This window comes from Physcomitrium patens, chromosome 10 (assembly GCF_059467195.1).
Source record: "Physcomitrium patens ecotype Gransden chromosome 10, ASM5946719v1, whole genome shotgun sequence".
NCBI classification, from domain to species: Eukaryota; Viridiplantae; Streptophyta; class Bryopsida; order Funariales; family Funariaceae; genus Physcomitrium; species Physcomitrium patens.
In genome coordinates this window covers 4,579,644-4,603,682 of record NC_143419.1, presented here as the reverse complement: position 1 = coordinate 4,603,682, position 24,039 = coordinate 4,579,644, and the positions used below count along the sequence as shown (strand labels likewise).

Below are 24,039 nucleotides of genomic sequence, written 5' to 3'. Positions count from 1 at the left end.
AGATAAGAGCTTCTACTAGAGATTTTGAATGGTCTATATAGTTTTTAGTAAAGTTATCATTAATGTACTTTTTTAGTACAACCAACTCATAGTATAATAAGTTATAGATAAATCCAAATTGTAGTTGAGTTTCTTCTTGTAATTTAATTGAATAATCATAAGATCAGTATTTTAGAAGAATTTTTATATTTTAAAAAAAAAAAAAAAAAACATCCTAGAAATCTTAATACTTGATAGAAATAATACTTGGCATCTTTCCACCATCAAAAATAGGTGTGGTATATATAGAAAAATATGATCATAATAATAAAATTCTTGCACCTATTAGTAAGGATTTAGATATATGAGACTTATATATTTATATTTAACTAAAAAGATTTTAAATTAAACTACAAAAAAAATTAAGATTATAAGTAATCCAATTTATTTGAGGATTATAATTTTTTAATCTTAATAATCTTAAAATAATTGAATTGAAGGGAGATCTTATTATATTAAATATTATCATGTTTTAATAATATTTAATTGTTACATCTAAAGAAATAGTCTCATGAATAACATCTCCAAAATGCAACAAACGACTATCTATGACTTCTATATGTATGGATTTAATTTTCTTGACTAAAGTTATTTCTTATTTTTTAACAAAGTCTTTGTCTATGAAATAGGTTGAAGCACTTGAATCTAATAATACAAAGACTTTGTGATTTTTAGGTCCTAAATATATATTTATTGTAAAACAAAGCGAATGATCTCAAAAGAAAATAGGACCTTTATTAGGTGTTGCATATGATTTCAGCTCTATAATTATTATTATTATAAATGGTGAAACTCATTTTTTAATACATTATCTTCTTTGGCAATCATGCTCCTCATTTTGTAATTGCGTTACTTTTTTGGATAATATTGAGTAGTATGCTTAGTTTCTCTACAATATAAGTATAAATGTTTTTGACAATGTTAAGTCTTTTCTTGCTCCATAAGGGATTTAAAACATATTATATCAAATTGCTTTGGTTTTGGCCTTCATGAATAAGTTTTTAAAAACTTAAAAACTATTGCCATTACTTGACTTGTTCTTCTTTAGCAAAATCTTTGTTCTTGATCCCTTTCAAATAATTGGTTGTTGTATGCAATGGCTTGAGCAATAAATTATTTCAAAGATTTTTCTTTTGTTATTGTCAATAATAAATCTTTAACAATATCTTTTAATCAATATCAAAATTGATTAATAAAAACTTTGTTATTTCAATCCATGTTGCAAGCAAGATTTTAAAATTGAGCAATGTATATAATGGCTAAATGTGATTCTTCTTGTAAAGCTAAGAGTTTGATCTTTGTTATTTTTTTTCAATCACTTTCTTTGAATATAGCCATAATTACTTACAAGAATGAATTTGAATCAAAAAAGAGTTATAAATCTTTTTTTATTGATGGTACAAACTAAGATAGAGTACTTCCAAATAGAAATGTGCCTATGAATCCAACTTGAGTAAATCCATCAAGGTATTGGAAGAGATACAAGTTTAGAAAGAGCTTGATTAATTACAAAAATCCTTAAAGTTTTGATATTATTTTATCTAACTTCTCAGGCATATTAATCCTTGTCTATATTGTACATGTAGAAGCAAAAAAAATTGAATTTGGTTGTGATGTAAATTTTCTATCTTGCAAAAATAACTTAAAGATGATATAATATTAAACTAGAATAGCTATTGCCAAAAACAAAAAGACTAAAAAGTCTCAAAATAAGATTAAGGACTAGAAAGGCATTGATAAGAATGAAGAAGGCTTTACTCTTGCATCCATATATACTTTCTTAGTATGAGTTACATAGTAATATTCTATAGGACCTCCAACATATGTTGATATTGTTAGACACATGACTTAACTTGCAACACAAATTATCTATATGTATGCCATATAGTTAGCTTATTCCACAAGCTACTAATATATATCTCACATGGCTAACTTATTGATCAAGTTTCTAACCTATAAATTAACTATAAATATGTATAAAATCAAAGTAGCATCTATGAAGCTTCTAGGAAGTTTTTCTTAAAGATATCATGAAATTAATATATTTTTATATACTTCTACTTAATCATATAGGTAATTATTGAAATAAATATATATATATCCATGATATCATGCAGATAAGAAGTAAAAAAATAAGATTTTTAGGAAACTTAACTTTATAAGCTCAAATCAATGAAACTTAAAAGTAACAACCTCATGTGGTTGATGATGACAACCAATCCAATATAAACCTCAATAGAAGGAATGCATTGTCATTGATTTTTGGACTAACTTTAAGTGTGGTTATACATAAGATATTTGTAATGTCAAGAATAATGCAATTTATAGTTGAAAACAGATTGAAAGGCATGTTATATTCACAATGGATATTTGAAAGGCTCTTGCAAAGGATGAATAAGAAAATTTCAGCACGTTTATTCTCCATATTCCATAAATGGCTGAGAAATCAAAGCATATAAACCAACTAGCAATGCCCTTGCTCCTTCCGTAACTATCTATAAGAATGATGGCAAGAAAAAATCAAGTAACAAGAGCCAACAAATATCATTAAGCACGGTGATTTCATCGCTATTGGGACATGATATAGTTTATTATGAATAATTTGTCTTCCAATCAAATTGATATCTGTCCTTCAGCAATATCAAAATATAAATAATAATTTTAGTATAAAATGTAAAAGGTCTTAATGATCCTACAAAGATGAATATTATAAAAAATTACTAAAATTTATTAATTTCTAATTTAGATTTTATTTTTTTTTAAGAACATAAGCTTAGGAGGAAAAGGCTTATACTATTACATTGTGAAACATATACTACTACAAGCTTTTATAGAAACAAGGCAGTAATATCACATATAAGTATAAACAATGTTAATGATATGGAAATGACATGGCAATACTTCACATGTATGCCACACATATCTCTACTTAAAAATATAAGCTTTGGCATGAATTAATTATAGAATTATCACAAGATTTAAGATAGATCATGGTTAGTAATTGAAACTTTGCTAAAAGATAAGGACAATGGTAATGGCACAATAATCTCAAAAAATAAACATAGGATTTTTTTCAAGCATTAATTGCAGCAATAGAGGTAGATAATTCATTTTCAGCAACCAATATTATTAAGTTTGGCTAGGATAGTTAAAGAAATATTAAAAAGATCTAATAGCCAAACTTGATCAAATTAATGCATGGCTAGTACCGAGGAGGTTGACAACATGTAATAAATATAGAATCTTTGGTAATTGCACCTACTCCGATCATTACTTAGTCTAGAGATAAATGAAATTACAAGTAGGAGAGAGATGGGCATTGACTTATATCACAAATATAACCTACTTATAAACAACAAAGGTACAAGATAAGATCTGACGACTATAGGTATCGCACCTTAATTTGATATTTTTTAATAGTTTATATAATGTATCAAATACTACAAGCAGTATTATGTTTGCAAAGCAAACATCTGACGAGCAAAAGAAGCCCACCTACAAAATAATCTAGTTGTGGTAATTTCAACACTCTAAATAGATTCCAATAATATCAATCTATACATAGACCTAACTTACTATGCGGATGAGCTCCAAAAATTTTAAAAGTAAAAAATCAATAGTATATAATTCAAAAATAGACTAAACTAGAGGCATATTAGTAATACAACATTCAAAGAATTTTTTAAGATATATAAAGATTGTATGACAACTACTCATTTCACATATTGAATGATGAGTTTGAGTGGGCTCACCATAGTTCCTTGATAATTGTGCATATTTGTAAATAGTACTTTATTAGCTTATATAAAGAATAAGCACCTTTTGCCACAAATAAAATAGCATGTGATTGAGTACTACAAAGACTATTGCCGCAAACTACGTAAAAAATATAATTTGTTCTATGATAGTTGTTGGAGTTGGCTAAGCATTCTAATGTTCTTTACTCAATAAAGCCCTACAAAGTCCTTGACTCCAATGGTATAATACTTGAATTCTATTTGGATTTTGGAACATAATTGGAACTGAATTTTTTTCAAATGATACAAATAAGTATTGTAGATAGCCACCTCTCATATACAAAGATTAAAGGATTAATTGTCCTTTTGTAAAAAAGAGGACAAAAACAACATCCACAAACTAAAAGCCCATTACATTACTCAATATTAGCTATAAGATCTTTGGCAAGGCTCTCCAATTCCATCTATAATTAATTTTATCTGAAATCATCAACTTAAATCAAGCAATCTTCTTTCCTATGAGGTACATATTAGACAATTTGCTACTATCTCAAGAAACAATCACGGAAACAAAAAAAATATAGGAAACCTCTCTTATTTCTTAAACTTAATTTTTTTAAAGCATATAATATAATGGATTGAAAATTCATATTTTTGATAGTAAAAATATTAAATGTGCCTCAATAATATATTAAAATAGTAAAGCTACTCTTTTATGAAGCAAAAACATATATCAAGATTAAGGATTCTCCATCTTCTTCATTTGTAATTGAAAGAGGGATTTGATAAGATTGTCTATTGGCTTCCTCCTTTTTCTTTATTGTAGCAAAAGCTCTTAATACTATGGTACACCAAAAAAATTAGATGAGACAAATTCAAAGCATTTAGTTATCTATGGAAGATAAGCAATAAATTATGGCACCATATGCAGATGATATATCATTTATTTAGTATGAAAAAAAAATGTCCTATATGTAATCTCATCTTTTTTTCTTGAAACATTTTATTTTGCATTGGATTTCAACATAAATCGGACTAACTCAAGCAAATATTGGAAAGCACTGGATAATACACCTAAATCAGCTTGGATAAATAATTTGGAAATAACTTGAAGAGAGTATGATGGAATAAAAAAATTACTTGGATCTTCTTTTGAATTTTCATTAAAATCCTAAGATATGGATAAATTCTTAAATATACAAATAAAGAAGAAACTCATCTACTAATACACCAAATAGATCAATGCAATAGAGAAGGTGAATAGTATATTATTATTTTTACTATATTTTTTTATTTTTGTATAGAAAAGAAGGACACAAAAAAAGGATTAGAGAAAAATTAAAAGCCAAATTATGAACATACTTCATCTCTAATACCATAGAGAGATTCAAAGCTAAAGTAGGCTAGCTACAATGTTATCAATCCAAAGGCAATAATGATATTAACCTAATCCATTCTAATGATGATATGTTAGTGTTAATGATGAAATGGATCATTAAAGCATTGGAACTAAATTAGTCTAATCTTCAACTAATGGTTAGATATAGACTAGTGTGCTATCAACCTTATACTAGAGGAAGATGGACTATTTTATGTTATTAATCTATAAAAGTCATCATAAATCAATTGTGTGGGAATAAATTACTTTTGCATTAAAAAGGCTACTTTCTAAGCTTACTTATGTATCACCTTCAAACATAGATGAGCTTTTAAGTTGTAGATTATGGCTCTGCCCATCTGTCACATTGATTGGATCTGGATTTTTTAAACTAAAGGCATCACAAGTACATAAAGCTAGTATGCTAGTATATAGAGATATGTGGAATGGTCAAAAATTTATTTCAATAAAAGAAGTAGCAAACATATATGGAATAATTTCAAGTAAAGAAGGTGTATGGCATGTTGCTTGCCATCTCATATATGGTACATGGAGAAATTTACTAACCTCAAACCAATTAAGGCATGAGATAAGTACTTAGGTAGGAATGTACAATACGGATAGCAACATACTTCCATACACAACATTTGAAGTAAGTAAGGCACTTGACTTAGCAATAGCCAAGACACAAATGTGACTTCCAATTGAGACACCTATGTATCAAGTTTGAGAAACTACCTGTAGTTTAGTCCCGGTCTTGATGCAAGAAAAAATGTCTTAGACATCTACATACACAGTGGATAAAATTGTAGGCACAATGATTTAAGGGACCACTCATTGGATATGAGTGAAGTAAGTGGAAAGAGGCCAACAAAAAACCAGCTTCTACTTGTTTTATGATAGAATTGATCAATTCCAATAGGATCTAAGGAGGTTCTGTTGGAAGGATAAGGGATTGATTTTGTGTTACACATCACAATTGGGGCAACAATGCTTACAACAGCACCATGTGATACTGACAGTTGTGGCATTGAAGTCAAGAGGTGTATTGCCAAAGGCATTCAAATTGCATTGGCTCAATGTTATGAACAGACAACACATATGGAAAGAAACTGGCCTTCTCTAGCTAATCTGGCATCATGCACTTGTTATTAATGTATGGAGGGGCAGAATGAACACTAATACAGACCAAAACTGCCTAGTGTGCCTTGTGGGGAGTCTGCAAACTAGGCATCACTTGTTCTTGAAATGCCCTATGGTAATCAGAGCTTAGACACGAAGTCCTTGAAATTTTAACAGAACAGAGCATGAGCAGGCTACCCACACATAGAGAAAGGAGTGGTGGGTGCAACACATCCCCAGTCCAAAACAGAACAAGGCCAAGGTGGGGCATGAGAGGTAGACAGACAATTCACACAACAAGTGGAACAGGGAACAATTTGAATGCTCTCAACCTCACAAGGAAACAAGGGATCTTTGTCCATAGAATATCACAACATTGCAGAAAAGCTAGTAGCCAATGGTTACTGTTGTGTGGAACTTATGGATTGAGCAAAATGATGCTGCCTTCAATGGCCAGCACTAGCACCACAAATAAATGGTCAATACAATGTGGCTATGCTTGGACAACTATAGGAAGATAGATTGGGCGCCAACACAGGCAGAAGCAAAGTAGAGGCCTGAACAAGCACAAACATTAATAACAAAAAAATTGCTCCAATGGTGTGTCAATGGAATAGTAGCATCCTGGGTTTCAGGGGCCCCCAATGGACATTAGTAAGTCCTGTTATGGCTGGATGAATCCAGTAAGCCCTAATGTGGAACAATATACTTAGAAAGTAGTATGATCACCTCATGGAAACCAGCCCTGGCCTACTTGTTTGTATGTATTTTTTCTACTTTGCAGTGAAGTCTTGCTCTACTTGTGTCAAAAAAAAAAAAAAAAAAAAAAAAAAAAAAGTCTTAATTCATAATCTGTTTTCAATAAAAATAATCTAAGAAAAAAAATCAACAGTTTTAAGTAATATTTTCAAGAAATAGATAAATTTGAGTAATAAAGAAGCAAATAATAAAACATTTAAACTTTTTGATTGTTTTATCAGAATTGTGTCTTTGTTTAAGTTTCATATTACAAAGTTGTTTTGTAAAATTTGAAAGAATTAAAAACATATATATATATATATATATATATCACTTGTAAAAATCAGTTGATTACATATAGTAAGTAAAACTGGCTGCTTCATTCAAATTGTATAATTTACATCGGTTACAAAATCTCAATAAAATAAATTATATTTGAATATTTATTTTATTATGTTACATATTTCTATACATTAGTAATAGTAAAATATGAAAATACTATGATACAAATATTGAGACATTGTTTGATTGATATCATTACAAAATATAAAATATACAACAACGATCGTGACAAAAAAAGAATGTGTATTTTCTATAATTTTTTTAAATGCATATCAATTACAAATTGTAACTTACTTATTTAAAATTCTTCTTTTTGTTTCCATCTTTGAAATGTGCTAAGTTGTTGAAAGTTCAAATTAAGTTTTTGATATGGATTTTACGTTGTATATTCATTGTTAAAAGTTCATTTATACTAATACTCGTGAATATATATACACACAATCACACGTATGTATAGTTTCTTGATAAAAAATTTTAGTAAGAAATACATAATTGTATAACCTAAAAAACCAAACCAAAAAATATATATATATATATATATATTTGCAAGTTTCTTTATATAATGTTGAACCGTCACAATAACTAGTAATTAATTAAAATTAGTAATAATTGGTGAATAATTGAAAACTAGTAATTAATTAAAATTTGGGAAACCATGCTGCTGTTACTTTTAATTTTGCAATTCTTGTTGCAATCTGCTAAGTTAGTTTGTTTACCAATGCATCACTTTTCTGATCTCATGGTAGAATTCATTAACAATCTTATGATGCATATATTGGTTTCTACCCAAATCACATCAACTTTTTACACTTGGATTATTTTGTCAATAAAAAGAATACATCCAAATTTGAAGTACTTGTATTTTGTTGCTTCGAGACAATAAACATATTTTTAATTGAATTCAATTCATTCACCATTTAAATATTACACAAAACATACATATTCTTCAAAAAAAATTATTAACAATCCTGTTCCATTTTATTATTCAACTTTTCTTGTTCAAAAACTGTTGTTCTATTTCTACTTAAACAAAAGATATACACTTAATATTAACATAACAGTATATGTGTGTGCATATATAATTTTAAAATATTTATTCATGATAACAAGATGAGTCGTAATATGGTGACATTAGCAAAATAAACATGTGATATTGTTATTGCAATCATAAAATACGGTTATGGGTATTGTGTAAAAATACTTTATTTTTTTGAGTTCAAAAATGCCATATGCATTCTTTAAACAGATATTTTTGTTACACTGTTTTCAAAACTGGAATATTCACCAAATACAAAATGTATTCCAAGTGAATATATTAGCAATAGTACATGATAATAAAAATGTGATTTTCAATGTTTTAATACAAAAATTATCAATAAAAAATACAAGATGTATGCTCAAATATACAAATGTAGGTAAATATATGTTTCTGTGTGTACATATGTATTTGTATTAGCACAATTCAATAAAATTGAAAAAAATGAAAAAAGTAATTTTAAACTGTTTAATATTAGTAATTCCCCACAATTGGTGATCAACATATATTTCACACAAAAAAAAGAAAATGATATTTAGTTTAATTTTCATCAATAAATCCTAAAAAAATAATGCTTACAAGAAACGTCACCAAAAAAAGAAAAAAAAATGTTAACTGCATATGTGAAAAAAATGTTTACATAATAATAATTATAAACTGTTCAACATCATAGCTATCACTTTATCAAACCACATATGTAATTGGATTGAAATTGTGTCTGTATGTGTGAGTCATTCCATTATATATCATATCAAAATGACTAAACAATCAATTGTCACCTCACTTGGAATTATTTCAAAAATTTGCCAAAACTACATGTGCCAAAGTATCATTGCTTCCTAACAACTCTTTTTTTTCTTGGTAATTTAAATTTTTCAAAAAATGAGTAAAAATAAAAATGTAAAATCTCATTTTAATTTTATAATTTAAAATAGAATATTTTTGATATATATATATATATATATATACACACACACACTATTTTCATTATATTAGTTTTAGAACTGCAGAGTGCACTTTACAATTTATGTATAAACCTTGTCTTTGAACTAGATTAAATTCAAACTAGAAAATTATGTGATAAATTTGAAAAATGCATGTGACAATTCCCACCCTTGTAAGTGGTCTCTTGCTTTCTCTAGCTACCCATTATTCATTCAACATAGATAAACAGTCCACAAGAAAAGTAGAAGGGAAAACAATAAAAACATTATTACCAATACACAGTCTGTACACCCCAACAAGTGCCCCTCCCAGACTTTTCAATTACCACAAAACATGACCATGCAGGCTCATCCTAGTCAGATACAGAATGTCTCATTAAAATAAGACAGGCTGTTTTGGAGGTGTGGAGAAATGGGTGGCCATGTTAAATATTTGTCAAATCTGCAAAGCTGACATGCTTCAAATAGCATGTTGGATTACATGCAAGAGCTCCAGCAGAGACAGTCAGGCTCATTTTTAACCTTGCCTTAAGGATGAAACAGATGTCTTAACATTGCAAATTAAATCAAATTTTAAATTTTAAAAAAGGGTGTGTCAAAATCACACAATGATCCCAATCCAAAATGTCAGTGCTCCCATGGCTGTTCCCCAATGCCAAGGCCATGCAGGCCCCAGAGCTATAGATAGAGAGGGGTTTGTCATGCAGGCACCCTCTTCTCCCCTCCCCACATGTGGCTCAACTGTGCCCCATGTAGCCTGTTTGTTTGTTTGTTTGTTTTGTTTTATTTATTTATTTATTTATTTTTGTGTGCATGTGATGTGTTTTTTCCAGCACTGAATGTGTAAGGATAAATCCACTTTTTGTGCTCCATGGTGTTTGTGCATTGTTCCCACATTCCCTCCTCCCCCTCCACAAGGTTGTTTCCGTCCTTTTTTATGCCAGTAGTCGACCCTGTGCTTGGAGGCTGCTACACACATGCAAGCTGTGGCTTGGGAGTGTGTTCCCCTGTGTGTTCCCATGGCAGCAGCTTTCGGCTTTTTTTTTTGCCTCCAGAGTGACGGCAGTACACACACACAAACACACTTACACTCTTTCACTCTGTGCCCAGAGCCCTGAATTGCTGCGTAGGGCCAAAAATGGCCTTGTGTGTCCCTGCAGGGTAATTGCTTTTCCTCTGTCTCAGAATCTATGGCTGCAATTGAAAATTTACTGTGTCATTTTTGAAGGGCGGCCTCCAAGTACCACCCCAGGTTTTTTCTATGGTGGGGGGGGGGGATTGGATGAGCAAAAAGGGTTTGGATCTAGCAGTTTGGAACATTCATTTTACATCACATGAACCAAAAATTTCGGCCCAACAGCAGCTTCCTTCGGTAGCTTCTCCTGATGGAATAAGGGGTTTGGATCTTATGAGCATATTCTGAACTCTTGTAGTAGAAGTGGGAGAATGTCTGTAGCAGGACCTTCTGATTCCTAAGTGTTGTTGTTTTTTGTTCATTTTTTCCTTCTTACCCACTGCTGCCAGGATATGCAATCCAGCATCCATTTTAGATTCCATGTAGAAATTGGGTGTGTGTTAGGGTGAAGTTGTTGATGAGCTTTGCAGATCATGGCAACTGAGGCTTTGAATGATTGACACCAAACTGGATCCAGGGGGGAGTATGGTCGAGATTGGAGTTCCACAGTTTTGAAACTCATCTACAATTTAAAGGTTAAAGGGGTTGGTCACACTGCCACAGATTTCACCCTCTATATTAAGTCGAGTTATATATGTATATATTTGTATATAAATCAATGAGCTGAGCTTGAATGAAGCTTCCATGCAGCCGATTTCTCATGTCTGTCGAGTGTGATAAGTAATGAGGAAAGTAGTGTGCCAGTGATTAAATGATATGTTTGAAAAGGCAAAGTCGCGCTTGCTTCTCTCACCTCCAGTCAGCCTTTTTGTGTGCCTCAGTGGAGAGCTCCGACTGGTTGAATGATATGGGTTCCGCTTTGAGTGATATTTTAGGGCTGGCTAGGTCTGTACTACTCTACTCTACCCCCATAAGAGAGGTCATACACTTAAATGCTACAGACAGTGTCCTTCAGTTAATTGTGTGTGTCAGTCAGGTAGGAAGGAAGAAGGGGGCATTAAAGCAGCCCAGAGTCCTTGGAGAAAGGGGGCTTTCATTACTCTCCCTAGTGGATGCAAATCGTCCTTCGAACAGAATACGTTCGTTCAAGGGTAGGGCCTAAGCCAGTCTCTTCTTCTGCCATTGTCACCCAAAGTGAAGAATATGCGTTCAGCACCAACAAGAGAGCATGTTTGTGTGGCTGATTTGAAAGTGGGTGCAGTGCAAGCTCAGCTTCAACTTCACTGCAGCTGTGTTGGCAACCATCAATTTTGAGGTTGTTCACTTGGACGGGATCCCATTTTGGACTATTATATATAAAAGAAAATGTTATTATATTTTCTCATGGGTGAGGATGGACGCCCAGTTTTTCCTTGATTGTGGAAAATATTTGCTGAAATCATGAATAGAAGTGAGGAAGAGTGGTTGAAGTGGAGTGAAATGTTTTGCTCTTGTAGCTTCTGCATGTGCTCTCTTTATGGGGTTTGTACCTATTGCACATGGCACACAAATGCCTCTATATTTCTCTTTTAAACAATGGTAATTTCATTAATATTTTTGTGTGAATGAGGACACCATGGTTTAGTTGCCTTGAGCTAGCATGCAGTGCAGAGTTCATTAAAGAGAGCCCATCTAATACTTAAGGGATCAATGTTGTGAAAAATCATATGTTGGTTCCTGAATCATCCTTGAAATTCATTGGTGGGTTTGAGCATCTACTACACGTTTTTTCAAAAACCTTTGTTTTGAAATTTGAGATGATTAAATCTAGCACTGTTGTTATTGGGTTCCTTCCTTCCGGTGTGTGTGTGTGCGTGTGCATATTCATTTACTCCTCAAACATTTCATGTAGGCTATGGACATGTAACCCTCAAGTTAGGCCAAACCTTTTTTTCATAATTTTTTTATACCAATTCATCTGTCAAAGATTATAGATAAGGCAACAACACTGACAATGAGGGGTACTATTATCCTTTGCATGTGAAAAGGCTAAAGCCACTCTATTTGAGATGCCAAAAAAAAAGGACATTTCTTTGTTTTAAGGATTATGAAGCTTGGATACTGAGTGGAAAACCCATTTTTGGGTATTATTATTATTATTGTTGTTTATTTCTACTTGCTCCACCACCTGGATGTACGGAGAAAGTCATGACCAGGATGAACAAGTTGTGGTCTACAAAACTTTCCTTTTCGCTTTACAAATTGTGCAGATGTGCAGATGAACAGGTTCCTTCAAGGCATGAACCAAGTCTGGGCCTTGTTCCCAATAAAGATATGAGATTGAGGGACACTTTATGTGAGAAGATGAGATCAATATGAGTCCAATCAAGTGAAAATCACTTAACCTGTTTTTTCATTTTCCTTTGTTCCTTCCATTGATAACAGAAGTTGGTACTTGTCACAATGCTTTACATAATGGGTGAGTTTTTTAAAAAATAAAACTTATCATTCAAAAGTGATGTTAGCATATACACACCACACACACACACTCACACTCACACATGTACATGTATATATATATATATATATATATATATGCTCCATATAAAATTTTATAAAATTGAGACCACTTCAGGATTAAGTACACTTTCTATTAATGTATATTTTTTTCTCCAAGTTGTCCCTCAAACTTGGAACCTTACCATGGGTCAACTCTTCTTCTCCTCAAAATTTGTGTTGACTTCAAGATTTTTTGGGCTCAATACTTAATGGAAGGCCATGCAGTAATAACCTAAGCAAAAACCACATTTGTGAATGATCTACAATAAGCACTATTTTATTGCAACCATGCAAAACCAAGGAACAGAAAACCTCAAACTGTAGGGATTTAGAATCTTGTGAAATTATCTCATTGCTTTACAATTCACGTTAATGTTTGTGATTGACATTTACTGGTCTATTTTTTACCCTTGCACAATTCACTCTGAATTCTTATCTCAAGCTTGGAATTGGAAATTAGGTGGAAGAAATGATGGTTTGAATACTTGCCTTTGGAATATGCAAGAATGTGGAGCAGAGTTAGGGTTAGGATTGAAGCCCACAAGCCAAAAAGGTTAGATCTTGCTTCAACTCTCCCCTAAACAATTTTGAATGGAGAATTTGTAGGGATTTAATTTCGAGAATTAGTATTAATTTGTGCCACCCACTCCTATTGTATTGGAGCCAACAAGTGTGGCTGTTTAAACCACTTTTGTGGGTGATACCAGTAATTTGTAACTATTCCCTTTTTATTCTATAAATACACTTGAATCCAAAATTTATTTCAATTGTCATGCACTAAATTAAATTAGTGTTGCATAAGTTGCACATGTGTAATGTTCCCTTGTATTCATGTAACAATGAAAACAGGCAAGAGAACTAAATCCAGTACAAAACAATGCTCTCTGATGTGCATGAAAATATTTTGAATACCAGCAAAATCATCTTTATTTTAATTTCTTCTCTTCAAAGAATCAACTTTGAGACCATAGAAACTAACGTAAAAATATTTCTGGAACCGTCCATTTTAATATGTCTAGAGACATTGGAGAATATTCTAATTCGATAAGCTTTCAAATTGTCACAAGAACAAACATGTACCATGCACAATAATTTGTACAGATATCATAACCAGACAACAAATTGAACGAAGGTTAGTAAAGATGCAACATTCAAGTTGGTCCATCATCTTGAAATGAACAATTAAAAGTAAAAAAATGTACACAATTCTTGATCAAATCATACCCCTTTTCATTAATGTAACGAAGAAAACAAGAAGCAATATTTCAATCAAAGGCCCTACACAACGCGAGGACATGAAAAGATAAATGACTGAGGGAAAAAGAAAAAAAAAAGAAAAAAAAAAAGAAAAAAAAGAAAAAGGATTTCAATATGCAACAATGAAGTGGATGATATGAATCTCAACAGTGACATCCTCACAAATGTAATGAAAATACTCGCACAGAAACACCCAAGTTTCTGAATAATAGTAATAATTGAGCTGTGAAATTTAGTGATAGTGCACAATAACAAAAGGAATAATACTAACACGCGGAGCCAAAGAATGAAATCAGTGGACGGAAGGGTGAGTTTTTTTTTTTTTTTTTTTTTTTTTGGAATGTGTGTGTGTGTGTGTGTGTTTTTGTGTGCGCTGATTTAGGAACACCCACACACTTTCATCGCACGAATCTCTAGAAGAAGACGATTCCATGCCGGGAGCGTTCGAAGGGAAACCTGGAGATGGGCACCCAGACAATTGCGTTGCATCGTTATCTACTGGATAGATTCAAGGCCCTACTTAGAAGTCAGAATCCCGAAACTTTCCGTTACAGAGGGGAAGGAAAACAAAATAAAACAGGGTGTTCGTTCGCAATGCATCAGGAGAGAAAAAAGTAAAATAAAATAAAATAAAAATAAAAACCCGTCGCCTCCAGCGGAGCACTTGAATCTCGATGAAAGGTAATATCTGTGTACGATGATTGCAAGCAGCACCCACAAGTGGAGATTTCGCCTGTGCTTTTCTCCGGAGGAAGAGCATCGCAAACCCGACGTCTACAGACCTATTCTCGGCGATTGCACGGAGGGAAGCCATCTGCCGCATGGGCATCGTTTTCCCAAATAGTATTTCAAAAAGGGTGCATATTCGGATTTGGTGCCTATTGCCATGATTTTGCGGTAGGATTTTCGGGCGTTCCTCTCGATTAGAAATCTTACATTCGCTGTGTGAGGGTTTGAATGCCATGTCCGTAGAGAATCCATCGCTAGCTATGGAGCCCAACAGAGTGGAGTGTCTAAATTATTCATTCAAACCTTAGAATAGCAATTCACCATTCAGAGACAACGTCAGGAAAAAAACGAAGAAAGAAAAATAGTAATATAAAAAATTACAAACAATCAAACAAACCTATCTTAAGTATCTTGTGTGATCGGTATCCAAGTCACCCCGTCGATCACTGAAAACACAATCGGAGATCTCAGATGGCAGCTTGTTTTTACTCCCGACTGCCACCAGAATAGAAGTTGGTGAAAGTCCCTGAAATATAAACACCGTTCACTCTTTTTTTAAACCTATCCATGTTTTCTATACTCTCTCCTCATTGCAGACTTTTTTTCTTTTTTCTTTTTATCTTTCTATCTACTTCTATATATTGCTAACACAATTCCAGCTTCCTGATGAAGCTATGTCAGTGGAGGGTGATAGAGTCACCAGCAAGGAAGTCAATCATATGGGTTTCCTTTTATTAGGCACAATCTTGCCACCACTCCTCAGTCTGTACCCAAATACCACTTCATCCATCAAAGCTTAACATTAGAATGAGTAGTAATTTTTTTTTGGGGGGGGGGCGGTATCTTAGGGTTCATCCAAACTCGTTTCTGTATGAGAAACGTTCGTGTACCGTTTTAATTTGTTCTGTGGATTGGCTCTTGTTATTACTCCATGATTGGGGCCTAACGTACTAACTTCCTCTAGGGTTCTTGTAGTGAACTGCACTGTTACGACAACCTCATCCTGTTCAAGGTTGTTCATCTGCACACACAAACCCTAAAACCCCTACAACCCCCGAATTGCTCAGGTCCTTTGTCCAACAGCCATTAACCAACTTGCAGTGTTCCATGGGAGTGTGTTGGATGATGGATGAATATTTGCGTTCGTCTATCTGTGGCATTGGTCACTGTTGGGCTTTGGACAATTCAGGGTCCCTCTCTACTTGGCTTCCTTTCTTTGGACACAACCTCACATGGCCCAGGATTTGTCTCGTTTTGGCTCCAGGGACTCTTACTGGGTCCAACATAATAAAGCTTTGTGGGTGGTGTCTCCCAGGAGCCCAAACCTCCCTGCAGCACAAACTCTCGGCAGTAGTTGAGTGTCCAGATTCCTGGGGACAGCATCCCATTTGGATGAATGGGGCAATGAAATAGTGGTGAGGGGTAGTTTTATAGATTAGGCCCAGCCATGTTGGCTAGGCTGGGCCATGAATGACTTAATTTGAAGCCAAGACAAAGGCTCCAATATGCTCATGGATAGCATATAGCATAGCATTGCATGCTTCTTCAGCAGGGCAAGGCTGAGGCCTCCCCAAGTTATTCCTTCTTATTGGGTCTAGAAGGATGGAGTTGTATCATAGTAATGAGTGCCTTCCCACTACTGGCTTATGTCCTATAGCACTAGGTGGTGGTCAGATCATATAGGGCCTGGCAACAATGGACAAAATAGACTATATGAAATTGGTCCTATCATCTTCATGCTATTGTGCCAATTTTCAATGAAGCTTGAGAATATGTATATATATGCAAACAAATAAATAAAAATGTATCCACCCCATCTGTTGTCCAAAGGCCATGCACAATTCTAATGAGAAACCTTGGTGCAGCAATGTTTACAATCAAGTCCCTAAAATAAATCTAACCCATTAGGTTTGGTAAAACATTGACAAGTTTAATTCTTAAGCTGACAAACCAGATTTATTATTTATTATTATTATTATTATTTTAATAAAAATAATTTAGTGAACGGATTAAAATAATAATAATAAAATGAGTGGTTTGAAAAAAAACCATTGATAGGTTTGAAAAGAATTGGAGTCACAGAAAACATAGTTATCAATGAAATAATTTTTTTGAGTGATGAACTGAGACATATTTCAAAGGGTTGCACTTAATCCCTGGTATAAAGTCTTGACCCTAGTCTTCACTTTCCATGCAAAGGAAAGTAGTAACTGTTTATTTTATTCATGTTCCATCAAATATCAGCTGTCTATTTTTCTGCTTATTCCTATACTATTATATATACATGTATATTGCATGTTTAGTGATACATGATATATAGTTTTATATTTACAGCTACTGTTGTTTGATACTAAAATGATTGAATTGTTAAAACATTATGTTTTTCAATCCCATTTCATGAAAAGACCAATAAAATAAATTGGTGCCAAGATTTTATGCAATGTATTATTCTGTTAAGAATGCTCAAGTACCAAGAAATTTCTGTTATTTTTATTTATTAATTATTTATAAAATATAAAGTATCAATAAACAATTATTTGTAACTTGTTGTGATGTACACTCTTGATGTATGGTAAATCATATTTCAAACATGGATATCTTTCATGTAGCTCTTTCTACTTTGAACCTTTCATGCAGAAAACCATAAAATTTATTAAACAAGTTAAAAAGATTATGTTGTTCATTGTCTGAAATTCACTTCAGGATAACTACTGATGTGATCTTACAACTAAGTATCAAAGCAAATGTTTTCTGCACAGGTCTTTGTGTACAGAGAGGAAAGGGCATAACAAAGTCATAGAATCCAGAAGTCCACTTCCCCCATTTGTTGACAAAATAGTGTTCATTGTTATTAATAACCTCCAATATTTCTGGGAAAACAACAAGGTAACATGTGGGCTGATTCTTCAACACCCAAATTGCAAGATGCCAGCAGGGCAAATCCCAAGTGGAGGGCTCAAAGCTCAAGGGTAACCCCAGATTTTGCAATTTTTCCAAGTCCTCAAACCTAACACAATTGTGGCCCCACAGCATTATCCAATTTGCAAGAAATGAATCCAGGTTATTAGTTATTAATTTAAAATTTATCCATTGGGCATGGTCAGCCGATCTTCACACCCCTGCTGTAGATGTTTACATTCCCCAAAGATGTTTCTGAGTGGGGAGTTTGAACCTGCCCCAGTCTAGCTCCAGGCAACAATGTCTTACTTACACAAGAGAAACCCTAAATTTCTAGCTCCTTCCAATTGTACATGGACCAAAGTGAATGTGTTGTCAGTGTGAGTGTACACAGAAGTCTGAACGCTCTCATTTTTTCATTTTCATTTTTTTTTTCCCGTTTTCATAGATTCATTGAACCTGGAACCATCCTACTTGCCAAGTTCAATGTAATCAATGTAATCAATGTAATCAAACCAACATTTGGACCAGGTGCATGGAATCTAGTAGCAATCCATTTACATTCACCATCTCGTGCTTTGGTACACTGAACCTAGTCACGCCCAATCACCACATTTAAGACAAAATCAAAGCAGAATTTTTTTGGGAGAATTTTAGATCAATTTAGTTTAAAGAGGGATTAAAAAAGAAAGGAAAAGGGAAACAGAAAAAAGGAAAAATTAATAAGAGCCCAAAGGGATACATAGAAATAAGAAAACTTTAGGATCATTTCTACTATATTTTTTCTGTTTACTTGTTTCCTTTAAACTACTTGTGCACCAAATTATCCTTTATTAATGATAACCCAGCTGACTTGAAGGTGAAGATTCACAATTCAAGCTTTCACTCACAAGCTCACACCGGAACATAGTTCTCTCTCTATATATACACACACAGAGATGGATTTATAGATATAGAAAGAGCGTTAAATTCAATTTCCATAAACTGAGACAAGGTGCCAAATGCCTGGCTGGTTATGGAACCAACAAGATGCTTTGGGAACACGTTCCCTGTGATGAGAACTCGGTAACGCGAGGCATGACCGTGCAGTTACGACGGGGACGGTTGGGGGGAGCCCGAAGACCAAGGCCGCCGTGTGAGTCAGCAGTCCACGTGGTCCCCTATCACTTATTCCATCTGACACTTCACCACTGACTAATGCCAGAAAGAGAACGCGTGCGAGACGCCAGGAACGCGCACGGGAACACATTGAGGCGTTCCCGTGGTTGTTGTACTCTCTCTCTTCACTCCCTCCGCATGGAACGGGGCTTCCATTCAATCATCACCGAGTTAGCAAAATTGGGGAGTCAGTTTCGCTCCATTCGTCAGGGCTTGGGAATATTCAACCATTCGTTTTATTTTATATTTTATATTTAACTTGTATATGAAATAAGAAGATTGGCATCACTGATTGAGATCATAAGGTACACTGGGCTATAAATAAATCATTTCTGGAATCAAAGAGAGGGCCAAACCTGGTCAGGGTTAGACCAGGCCTGTGGCCAGGCCGGGTGAATCGGGTGTGAGAGAAGAGCTTGTGGTCTCAATCAGGGGAACGGATAGCCGCGGGCAGGACGCCCGTGATTTGTGTGGGGCCTTCAACGGCTGGGTCTGGACCCCCCCCTCATCCCCTTCGTTGTTTTTTTGGTACCTAGCGAATGAATCGGGCTCAGATCACAAGGAGGGTCATCATAGAATGGCGTGGAGAGGTGAGGTCCTGACGGGAACAGTGTATCGTTGTCTTGAGAGGCACACCACAACCTTGTCATCCATCACGGGCATAAGCTCCATCACAGCTACTCACTCCCCCTGTTCATATGCAAAGCATCACACAAATTACTGCCGTCGTTGGGGGCATATGTGTACCACTGCCACACTCCAATTGGTGCTCTTTCGACCGATGCTTTTTGGTGAAAAAATGGGTAGGTAAGTTGCATTTTCCTTTTGAGTTGCATGGAAATTGAACGGTGTCATGTTGGAAGCGTTCAGGGAACGATCTCGTTTTCAACCACCCAGCTGGGCATACTACACGAAACAATGTCGACAGCAGAAGAAGAAACTGGGGAATTCTGTTACAGCCCATTCTTTCAGTGATGTAACAATGTGGTCATTTTGGGCAAAGCTTGGTGGAGGAGGACTTCGTCTTCCGTTCGTTAGTGTGCAGACAGACTCGTTCATCTAGATGACCACATTATGTTAAATATCTGCTGCTTTGGAGACTGGAGCGAGTGATGTTGGAGGCACAGAATGCTAGCGAACACCCACCCAATGCATCCGTGTGAGGAGGATTTTAGTTAATGCACGTTGTCCCCTTCATTAATAGTAAGTAAAATGAGGTTACTGATCCAAAGTTTGGAGCTTAGAGGAATAGGGGTGGGTGGGTTGGGGGGGATGGGAACACCAAAACCCAGCTGATCGAGGTGGCGAAGGCGCTTCCTTATCTCTACCCGAATGCTGCTCATCAGGAAATGGAGCAATTTTCTAATTTTGGACCTCTGATTCTTGAGCTCCTCGGGCGGGTGCCTCGTGGGCCCCAAGTCTCGGAAGGGTCCCACCCGGTTTTTTCATCCTCATTCCAGATCACCATTCCAGAGTTCTTTCAAGAAGCGCAGTGACCAAGTTTGACCCAACGAGGAATCGCATGCTGAATCGTCCACTTCACTCCACTGATTGCACGCCATCTTCGCAAACGAAATGATCCTTTCGTTCATCCCTGAACTGTGCTGGCCCAAGCAGGCTATAAGACGAATACCAACTCAGCTTCAGTGGTTATTCCAAAGCCTCCTCGAAGCTACTGCTTCCTCCCTGTGCCTTCTCCTTGAGTGCACGAGTAGGCCCAAAAGTAGTTGAGCGCGGTGCTTGATGTCATACTTGTGAGAAGTTCTTTCAGGAACGTTGAATCTGAAAAAAAGGATAAGCATCTTATAGTACACAATAGCGTGGAATTTGTGAGAGTGTGTTGAGGGTATTTGTGAGAGCAGCAGGTGAAGGAGAGGACGATTCAACAGTGGGAGTGCGAGGTTTTGGTTTTAGAATGTCCATGGGCGTCAAGCTGACAGGGAAAGTTCTCTAGCGTGTATGTGGTTTAGTGGATTAGTTGTTTGAAAGATTGGTGAAGTGGAGAGGAGTGGTTAGGGGAGAAGGCGAGTGACGATGCCTGGGTTGTTGCCCACGAGACCGATCGGGTCTGCTTCGAAGGCGAGGAGCAGCAGTGCAAGAAATTTAGCACGGTCTAAGGCAGAAAAGGTTCGTGAGGAAAGAGCGCCTGCCACAGGTCTTGTGCGCGTGCCGGCTCAGAACGTGAATGTGAACACCATGGGATTATTATCAGCGCAGTTTCAAGCTTGTGGAGCGAACGCCAATAGGTCTAAGACTGCGCAATCAGGTGCTGAGAAAATGACTAAGTTCTTTGGTAATGGAGTCGATTCGGAAAACGTGTTCGGGAATCGTTATGTCAGCAGTGGAAGCGAGCACGAGGCCGCATCTGTCTGCTTGGGCGCCATGGTTAACGGGTTCATTGAAAACGACACCGACGGTGGCCGATGTGGCCGGTCGCGGTGCAATTGCGAGCTAAGCGGCTCAATGTGCGACTGCAACGATTTCGAGGAAGCCAGGTCTTCACTTGGAGGGGAACTCTCTGAGATCTTACAAAATATGGTATGTAGTGCAAACGCCACCGAGAGAACATTGTTGGCTGAAGTCAACAAGGCCATTTCTATGGCCAAAGATGTTTCGGTCGAGGACGATGCTACCGTCTGCCTCAGGCGTCGAGTAATGAAGTATCTTAGAAACGGAGGCTACTCTGCTGCTATTTGCAAGTCGCGATGGGACAACGCCGGTACATTTCCCGGTGGCGTCTACGAGTACATTGACGTGATTTTTGAAGGAGCAACTGGCAAAAGCGAGAGAATCATCATCGACATTGACTTCAGGACTCAATTTGAGATTGCCCGACCTTCTTCAAGCTATAAAGCTGTGGTGCAAGTGTTACCGACTGTATTCATTGGCAAGGCGGAACGACTCCTTCAGATTGTCAACATTCTGTCTGATGCCGTAAAGCAGTCAATCAAGAACCGTGGTATGCACTTGCCTCCCTGGAGGAAGCCCGAATACATGCGGGCTAAGTGGTTCTCATCCTACAGGCGCACTACGAACGACTCTGTCCACAAGGTCCACGACGAGGACATATCGAACATCTCTTTCATCGCAGTGAGGGACAGTGGCTGGAGCGCGACGCACATCGAGGAGATGGAGGTGGATTACCTGCGGGGAGGAGAGAGACGAGTAATGAGAGACTTGAAGAATTTTGCTCCAAAGAAGCCTGCGGATGTTAGCAGCAAGGCCTCATCAACTGTCGCCACGAAGAGTGCTGTCGACAACACCGTGTGGACGCCTCCCGCCTTGAAGCCAAGAGTGTTTCAGCGACCTGGCCAGGCTGGACTTGCATCAATTTTGAGAGAAGCAGGTTTGACCTCCTCAATTAGGACCTTGATCGAAGAGCAACGGGCAGTTGGGAAGAGTTTGCCAATCGCAGTTTGAGGGGCTCCTATCACAATATTTTGACATCGCTCCACTGTAATATATACATGGTGTAATGGCTGTAGCTGATGTGCATATTTTGTCACATATCTCTGCCGCGAATGCAATGTCCTCAATCCTCAGGAGGATGGCATTGCTGAGAAAATAGCTTGTGCGAATGATTTTAGGTTAGAAGTTACGAAGTTTTGGGCTGGACCTTGCCGCGATGATGGCCTTTGCTTCCTCAAAGGTGTATCTTGCATGCGGAGGGGTTCAGGAGCATTCACGGCACCGCAGAGGGTGGCTTCTGCGGTTGACTTTACAGATCGTAATTTCTGTGCTGCAAATTTTGACTGCAATAGGTAGCGCAGAAAATTAGTGTGATTGCTGTATATATCTGTAGGAGCGGCTTCTGTCACTCACGATATTTGATTTTTTCCATGAGCCACTGAAGTTGAGGTTCTGAGTTCTGGCCTTCCATTGCCAAATATATGTGGAAGTTTCATTTATTTTGTATAATGAAAGACAAGTTTCGTTGTCTATTCTGCATCAAATACTTTCCTCTCATTGCAATTTTTATGGGATGTTTTAAGTTCTATTGCCTTGGTCACCTTAGCATAATTCTTGATAGTTTGCTTAATGTTTTTGAGTTGAAAAGACGGCATAGGTTGCTCAGATGAATTCCGAGTTATGACAAGTTTCTGTACTTTTTGAACCATTTCGTTGACCTAGTACATGCGCCTCGCACATCACATGAATATGATGGATTGCAAATTCTTTTGGAATGTGAATAACTTCCTAACGTCGAATGGTAGGGGATATGAAAGTCCAAAGTCACGAAAGAAAGAGCTCATGGCGTCACCTTGAGTTAACTTTTCCTCACGATCTAAACTTCAGTTGGAAATTTGCAATAATAATGTTGCGCAAATGCAGGACCTCAAAAACGAGCACTGATGTAGGTCGAAATTCAACGCCCAAAGTCGGCAGACGCGCATCGCTGGTTTGAAGTTTGATGCATGCTGAAAACGCTGAAGTGAGTCCAGGCCAGGATGGGAGCTCCACATGCCACCGAGGATAAAGCAACCATGTCATCAAGCTTGAGCGTGAAATCCCTGCAGCAGTGTGTCACTAACCTTCAACCACAACATCCGGAATTTACGCCGTTCAGAGGTGACGAAAGCAGATGCTGTCAGGTGCAGAAATCAGAAAAGTAATATTCTAGGAATGTCTTGGGTGGTGATTGCTTCATTTGCGAAGCAGCTCGCGTCATGGCCTCTCCTCTAAATGATGTTGTTTCGAAAGTTCCCTGCCCTCTTCTCCGGATCTGTCTTTCTGGATCTAGTTCCACAGAGCTTTCTGAAGCAACATCATCGGTGGAACAAGAAATGACGCGCCATGTGGCAATAAGTTTCCGATGAGCAATCACCATTATGAGTAGTTGAAGGTATTCATCGTGCTTTTTTCACCTTTCCGTCCCTGCTTTTGAACTCAGACTGCGCCACCAAAGCAGTTGTTTATTTTGCGACGCAGACTGGGAGAGGAGATGCAAGTGTTACGAAACTCATAGTAAAAACACCAAAAGCACTTTACCAGCTGTTCTCGCTCCCGGCATCGTGGTCTTTAACCAGCTGTTCCAAATCCAGGCGAGA

The 24,039-nt window shown here is 36.3% G+C and overlaps 1 protein-coding gene and 1 long non-coding RNA gene across 2 annotated transcripts; both read left to right on the top strand.

Annotated features, from left to right (window-relative positions):
• The first annotated feature begins 12,231 nt into the window (after nt 1-12,231).
• LOC141045887 (uncharacterized) lies at nt 12,232-16,714 on the top strand. The gene is made up of 3 exons (XR_012218421.2): nt 12,232-12,869; nt 13,410-13,502; nt 13,799-16,714. It is a non-coding gene; the product is annotated as an uncharacterized LOC141045887 (long non-coding RNA).
• Nucleotides 16,715-20,103: 3,389 nt separating this feature from the next.
• LOC112287774 (uncharacterized) lies at nt 20,104-22,944 on the top strand. The gene has a single exon (XM_024531155.3). The coding sequence runs from the start codon at nt 21,026-21,028 to the stop codon at nt 22,409-22,411; it is 1,386 nt and encodes a 461-aa protein (XP_024386923.1). The 5' UTR covers nt 20,104-21,025; the 3' UTR covers nt 22,412-22,944.
• The last annotated feature ends 1,095 nt before the right edge of the window (nt 22,945-24,039 follow it).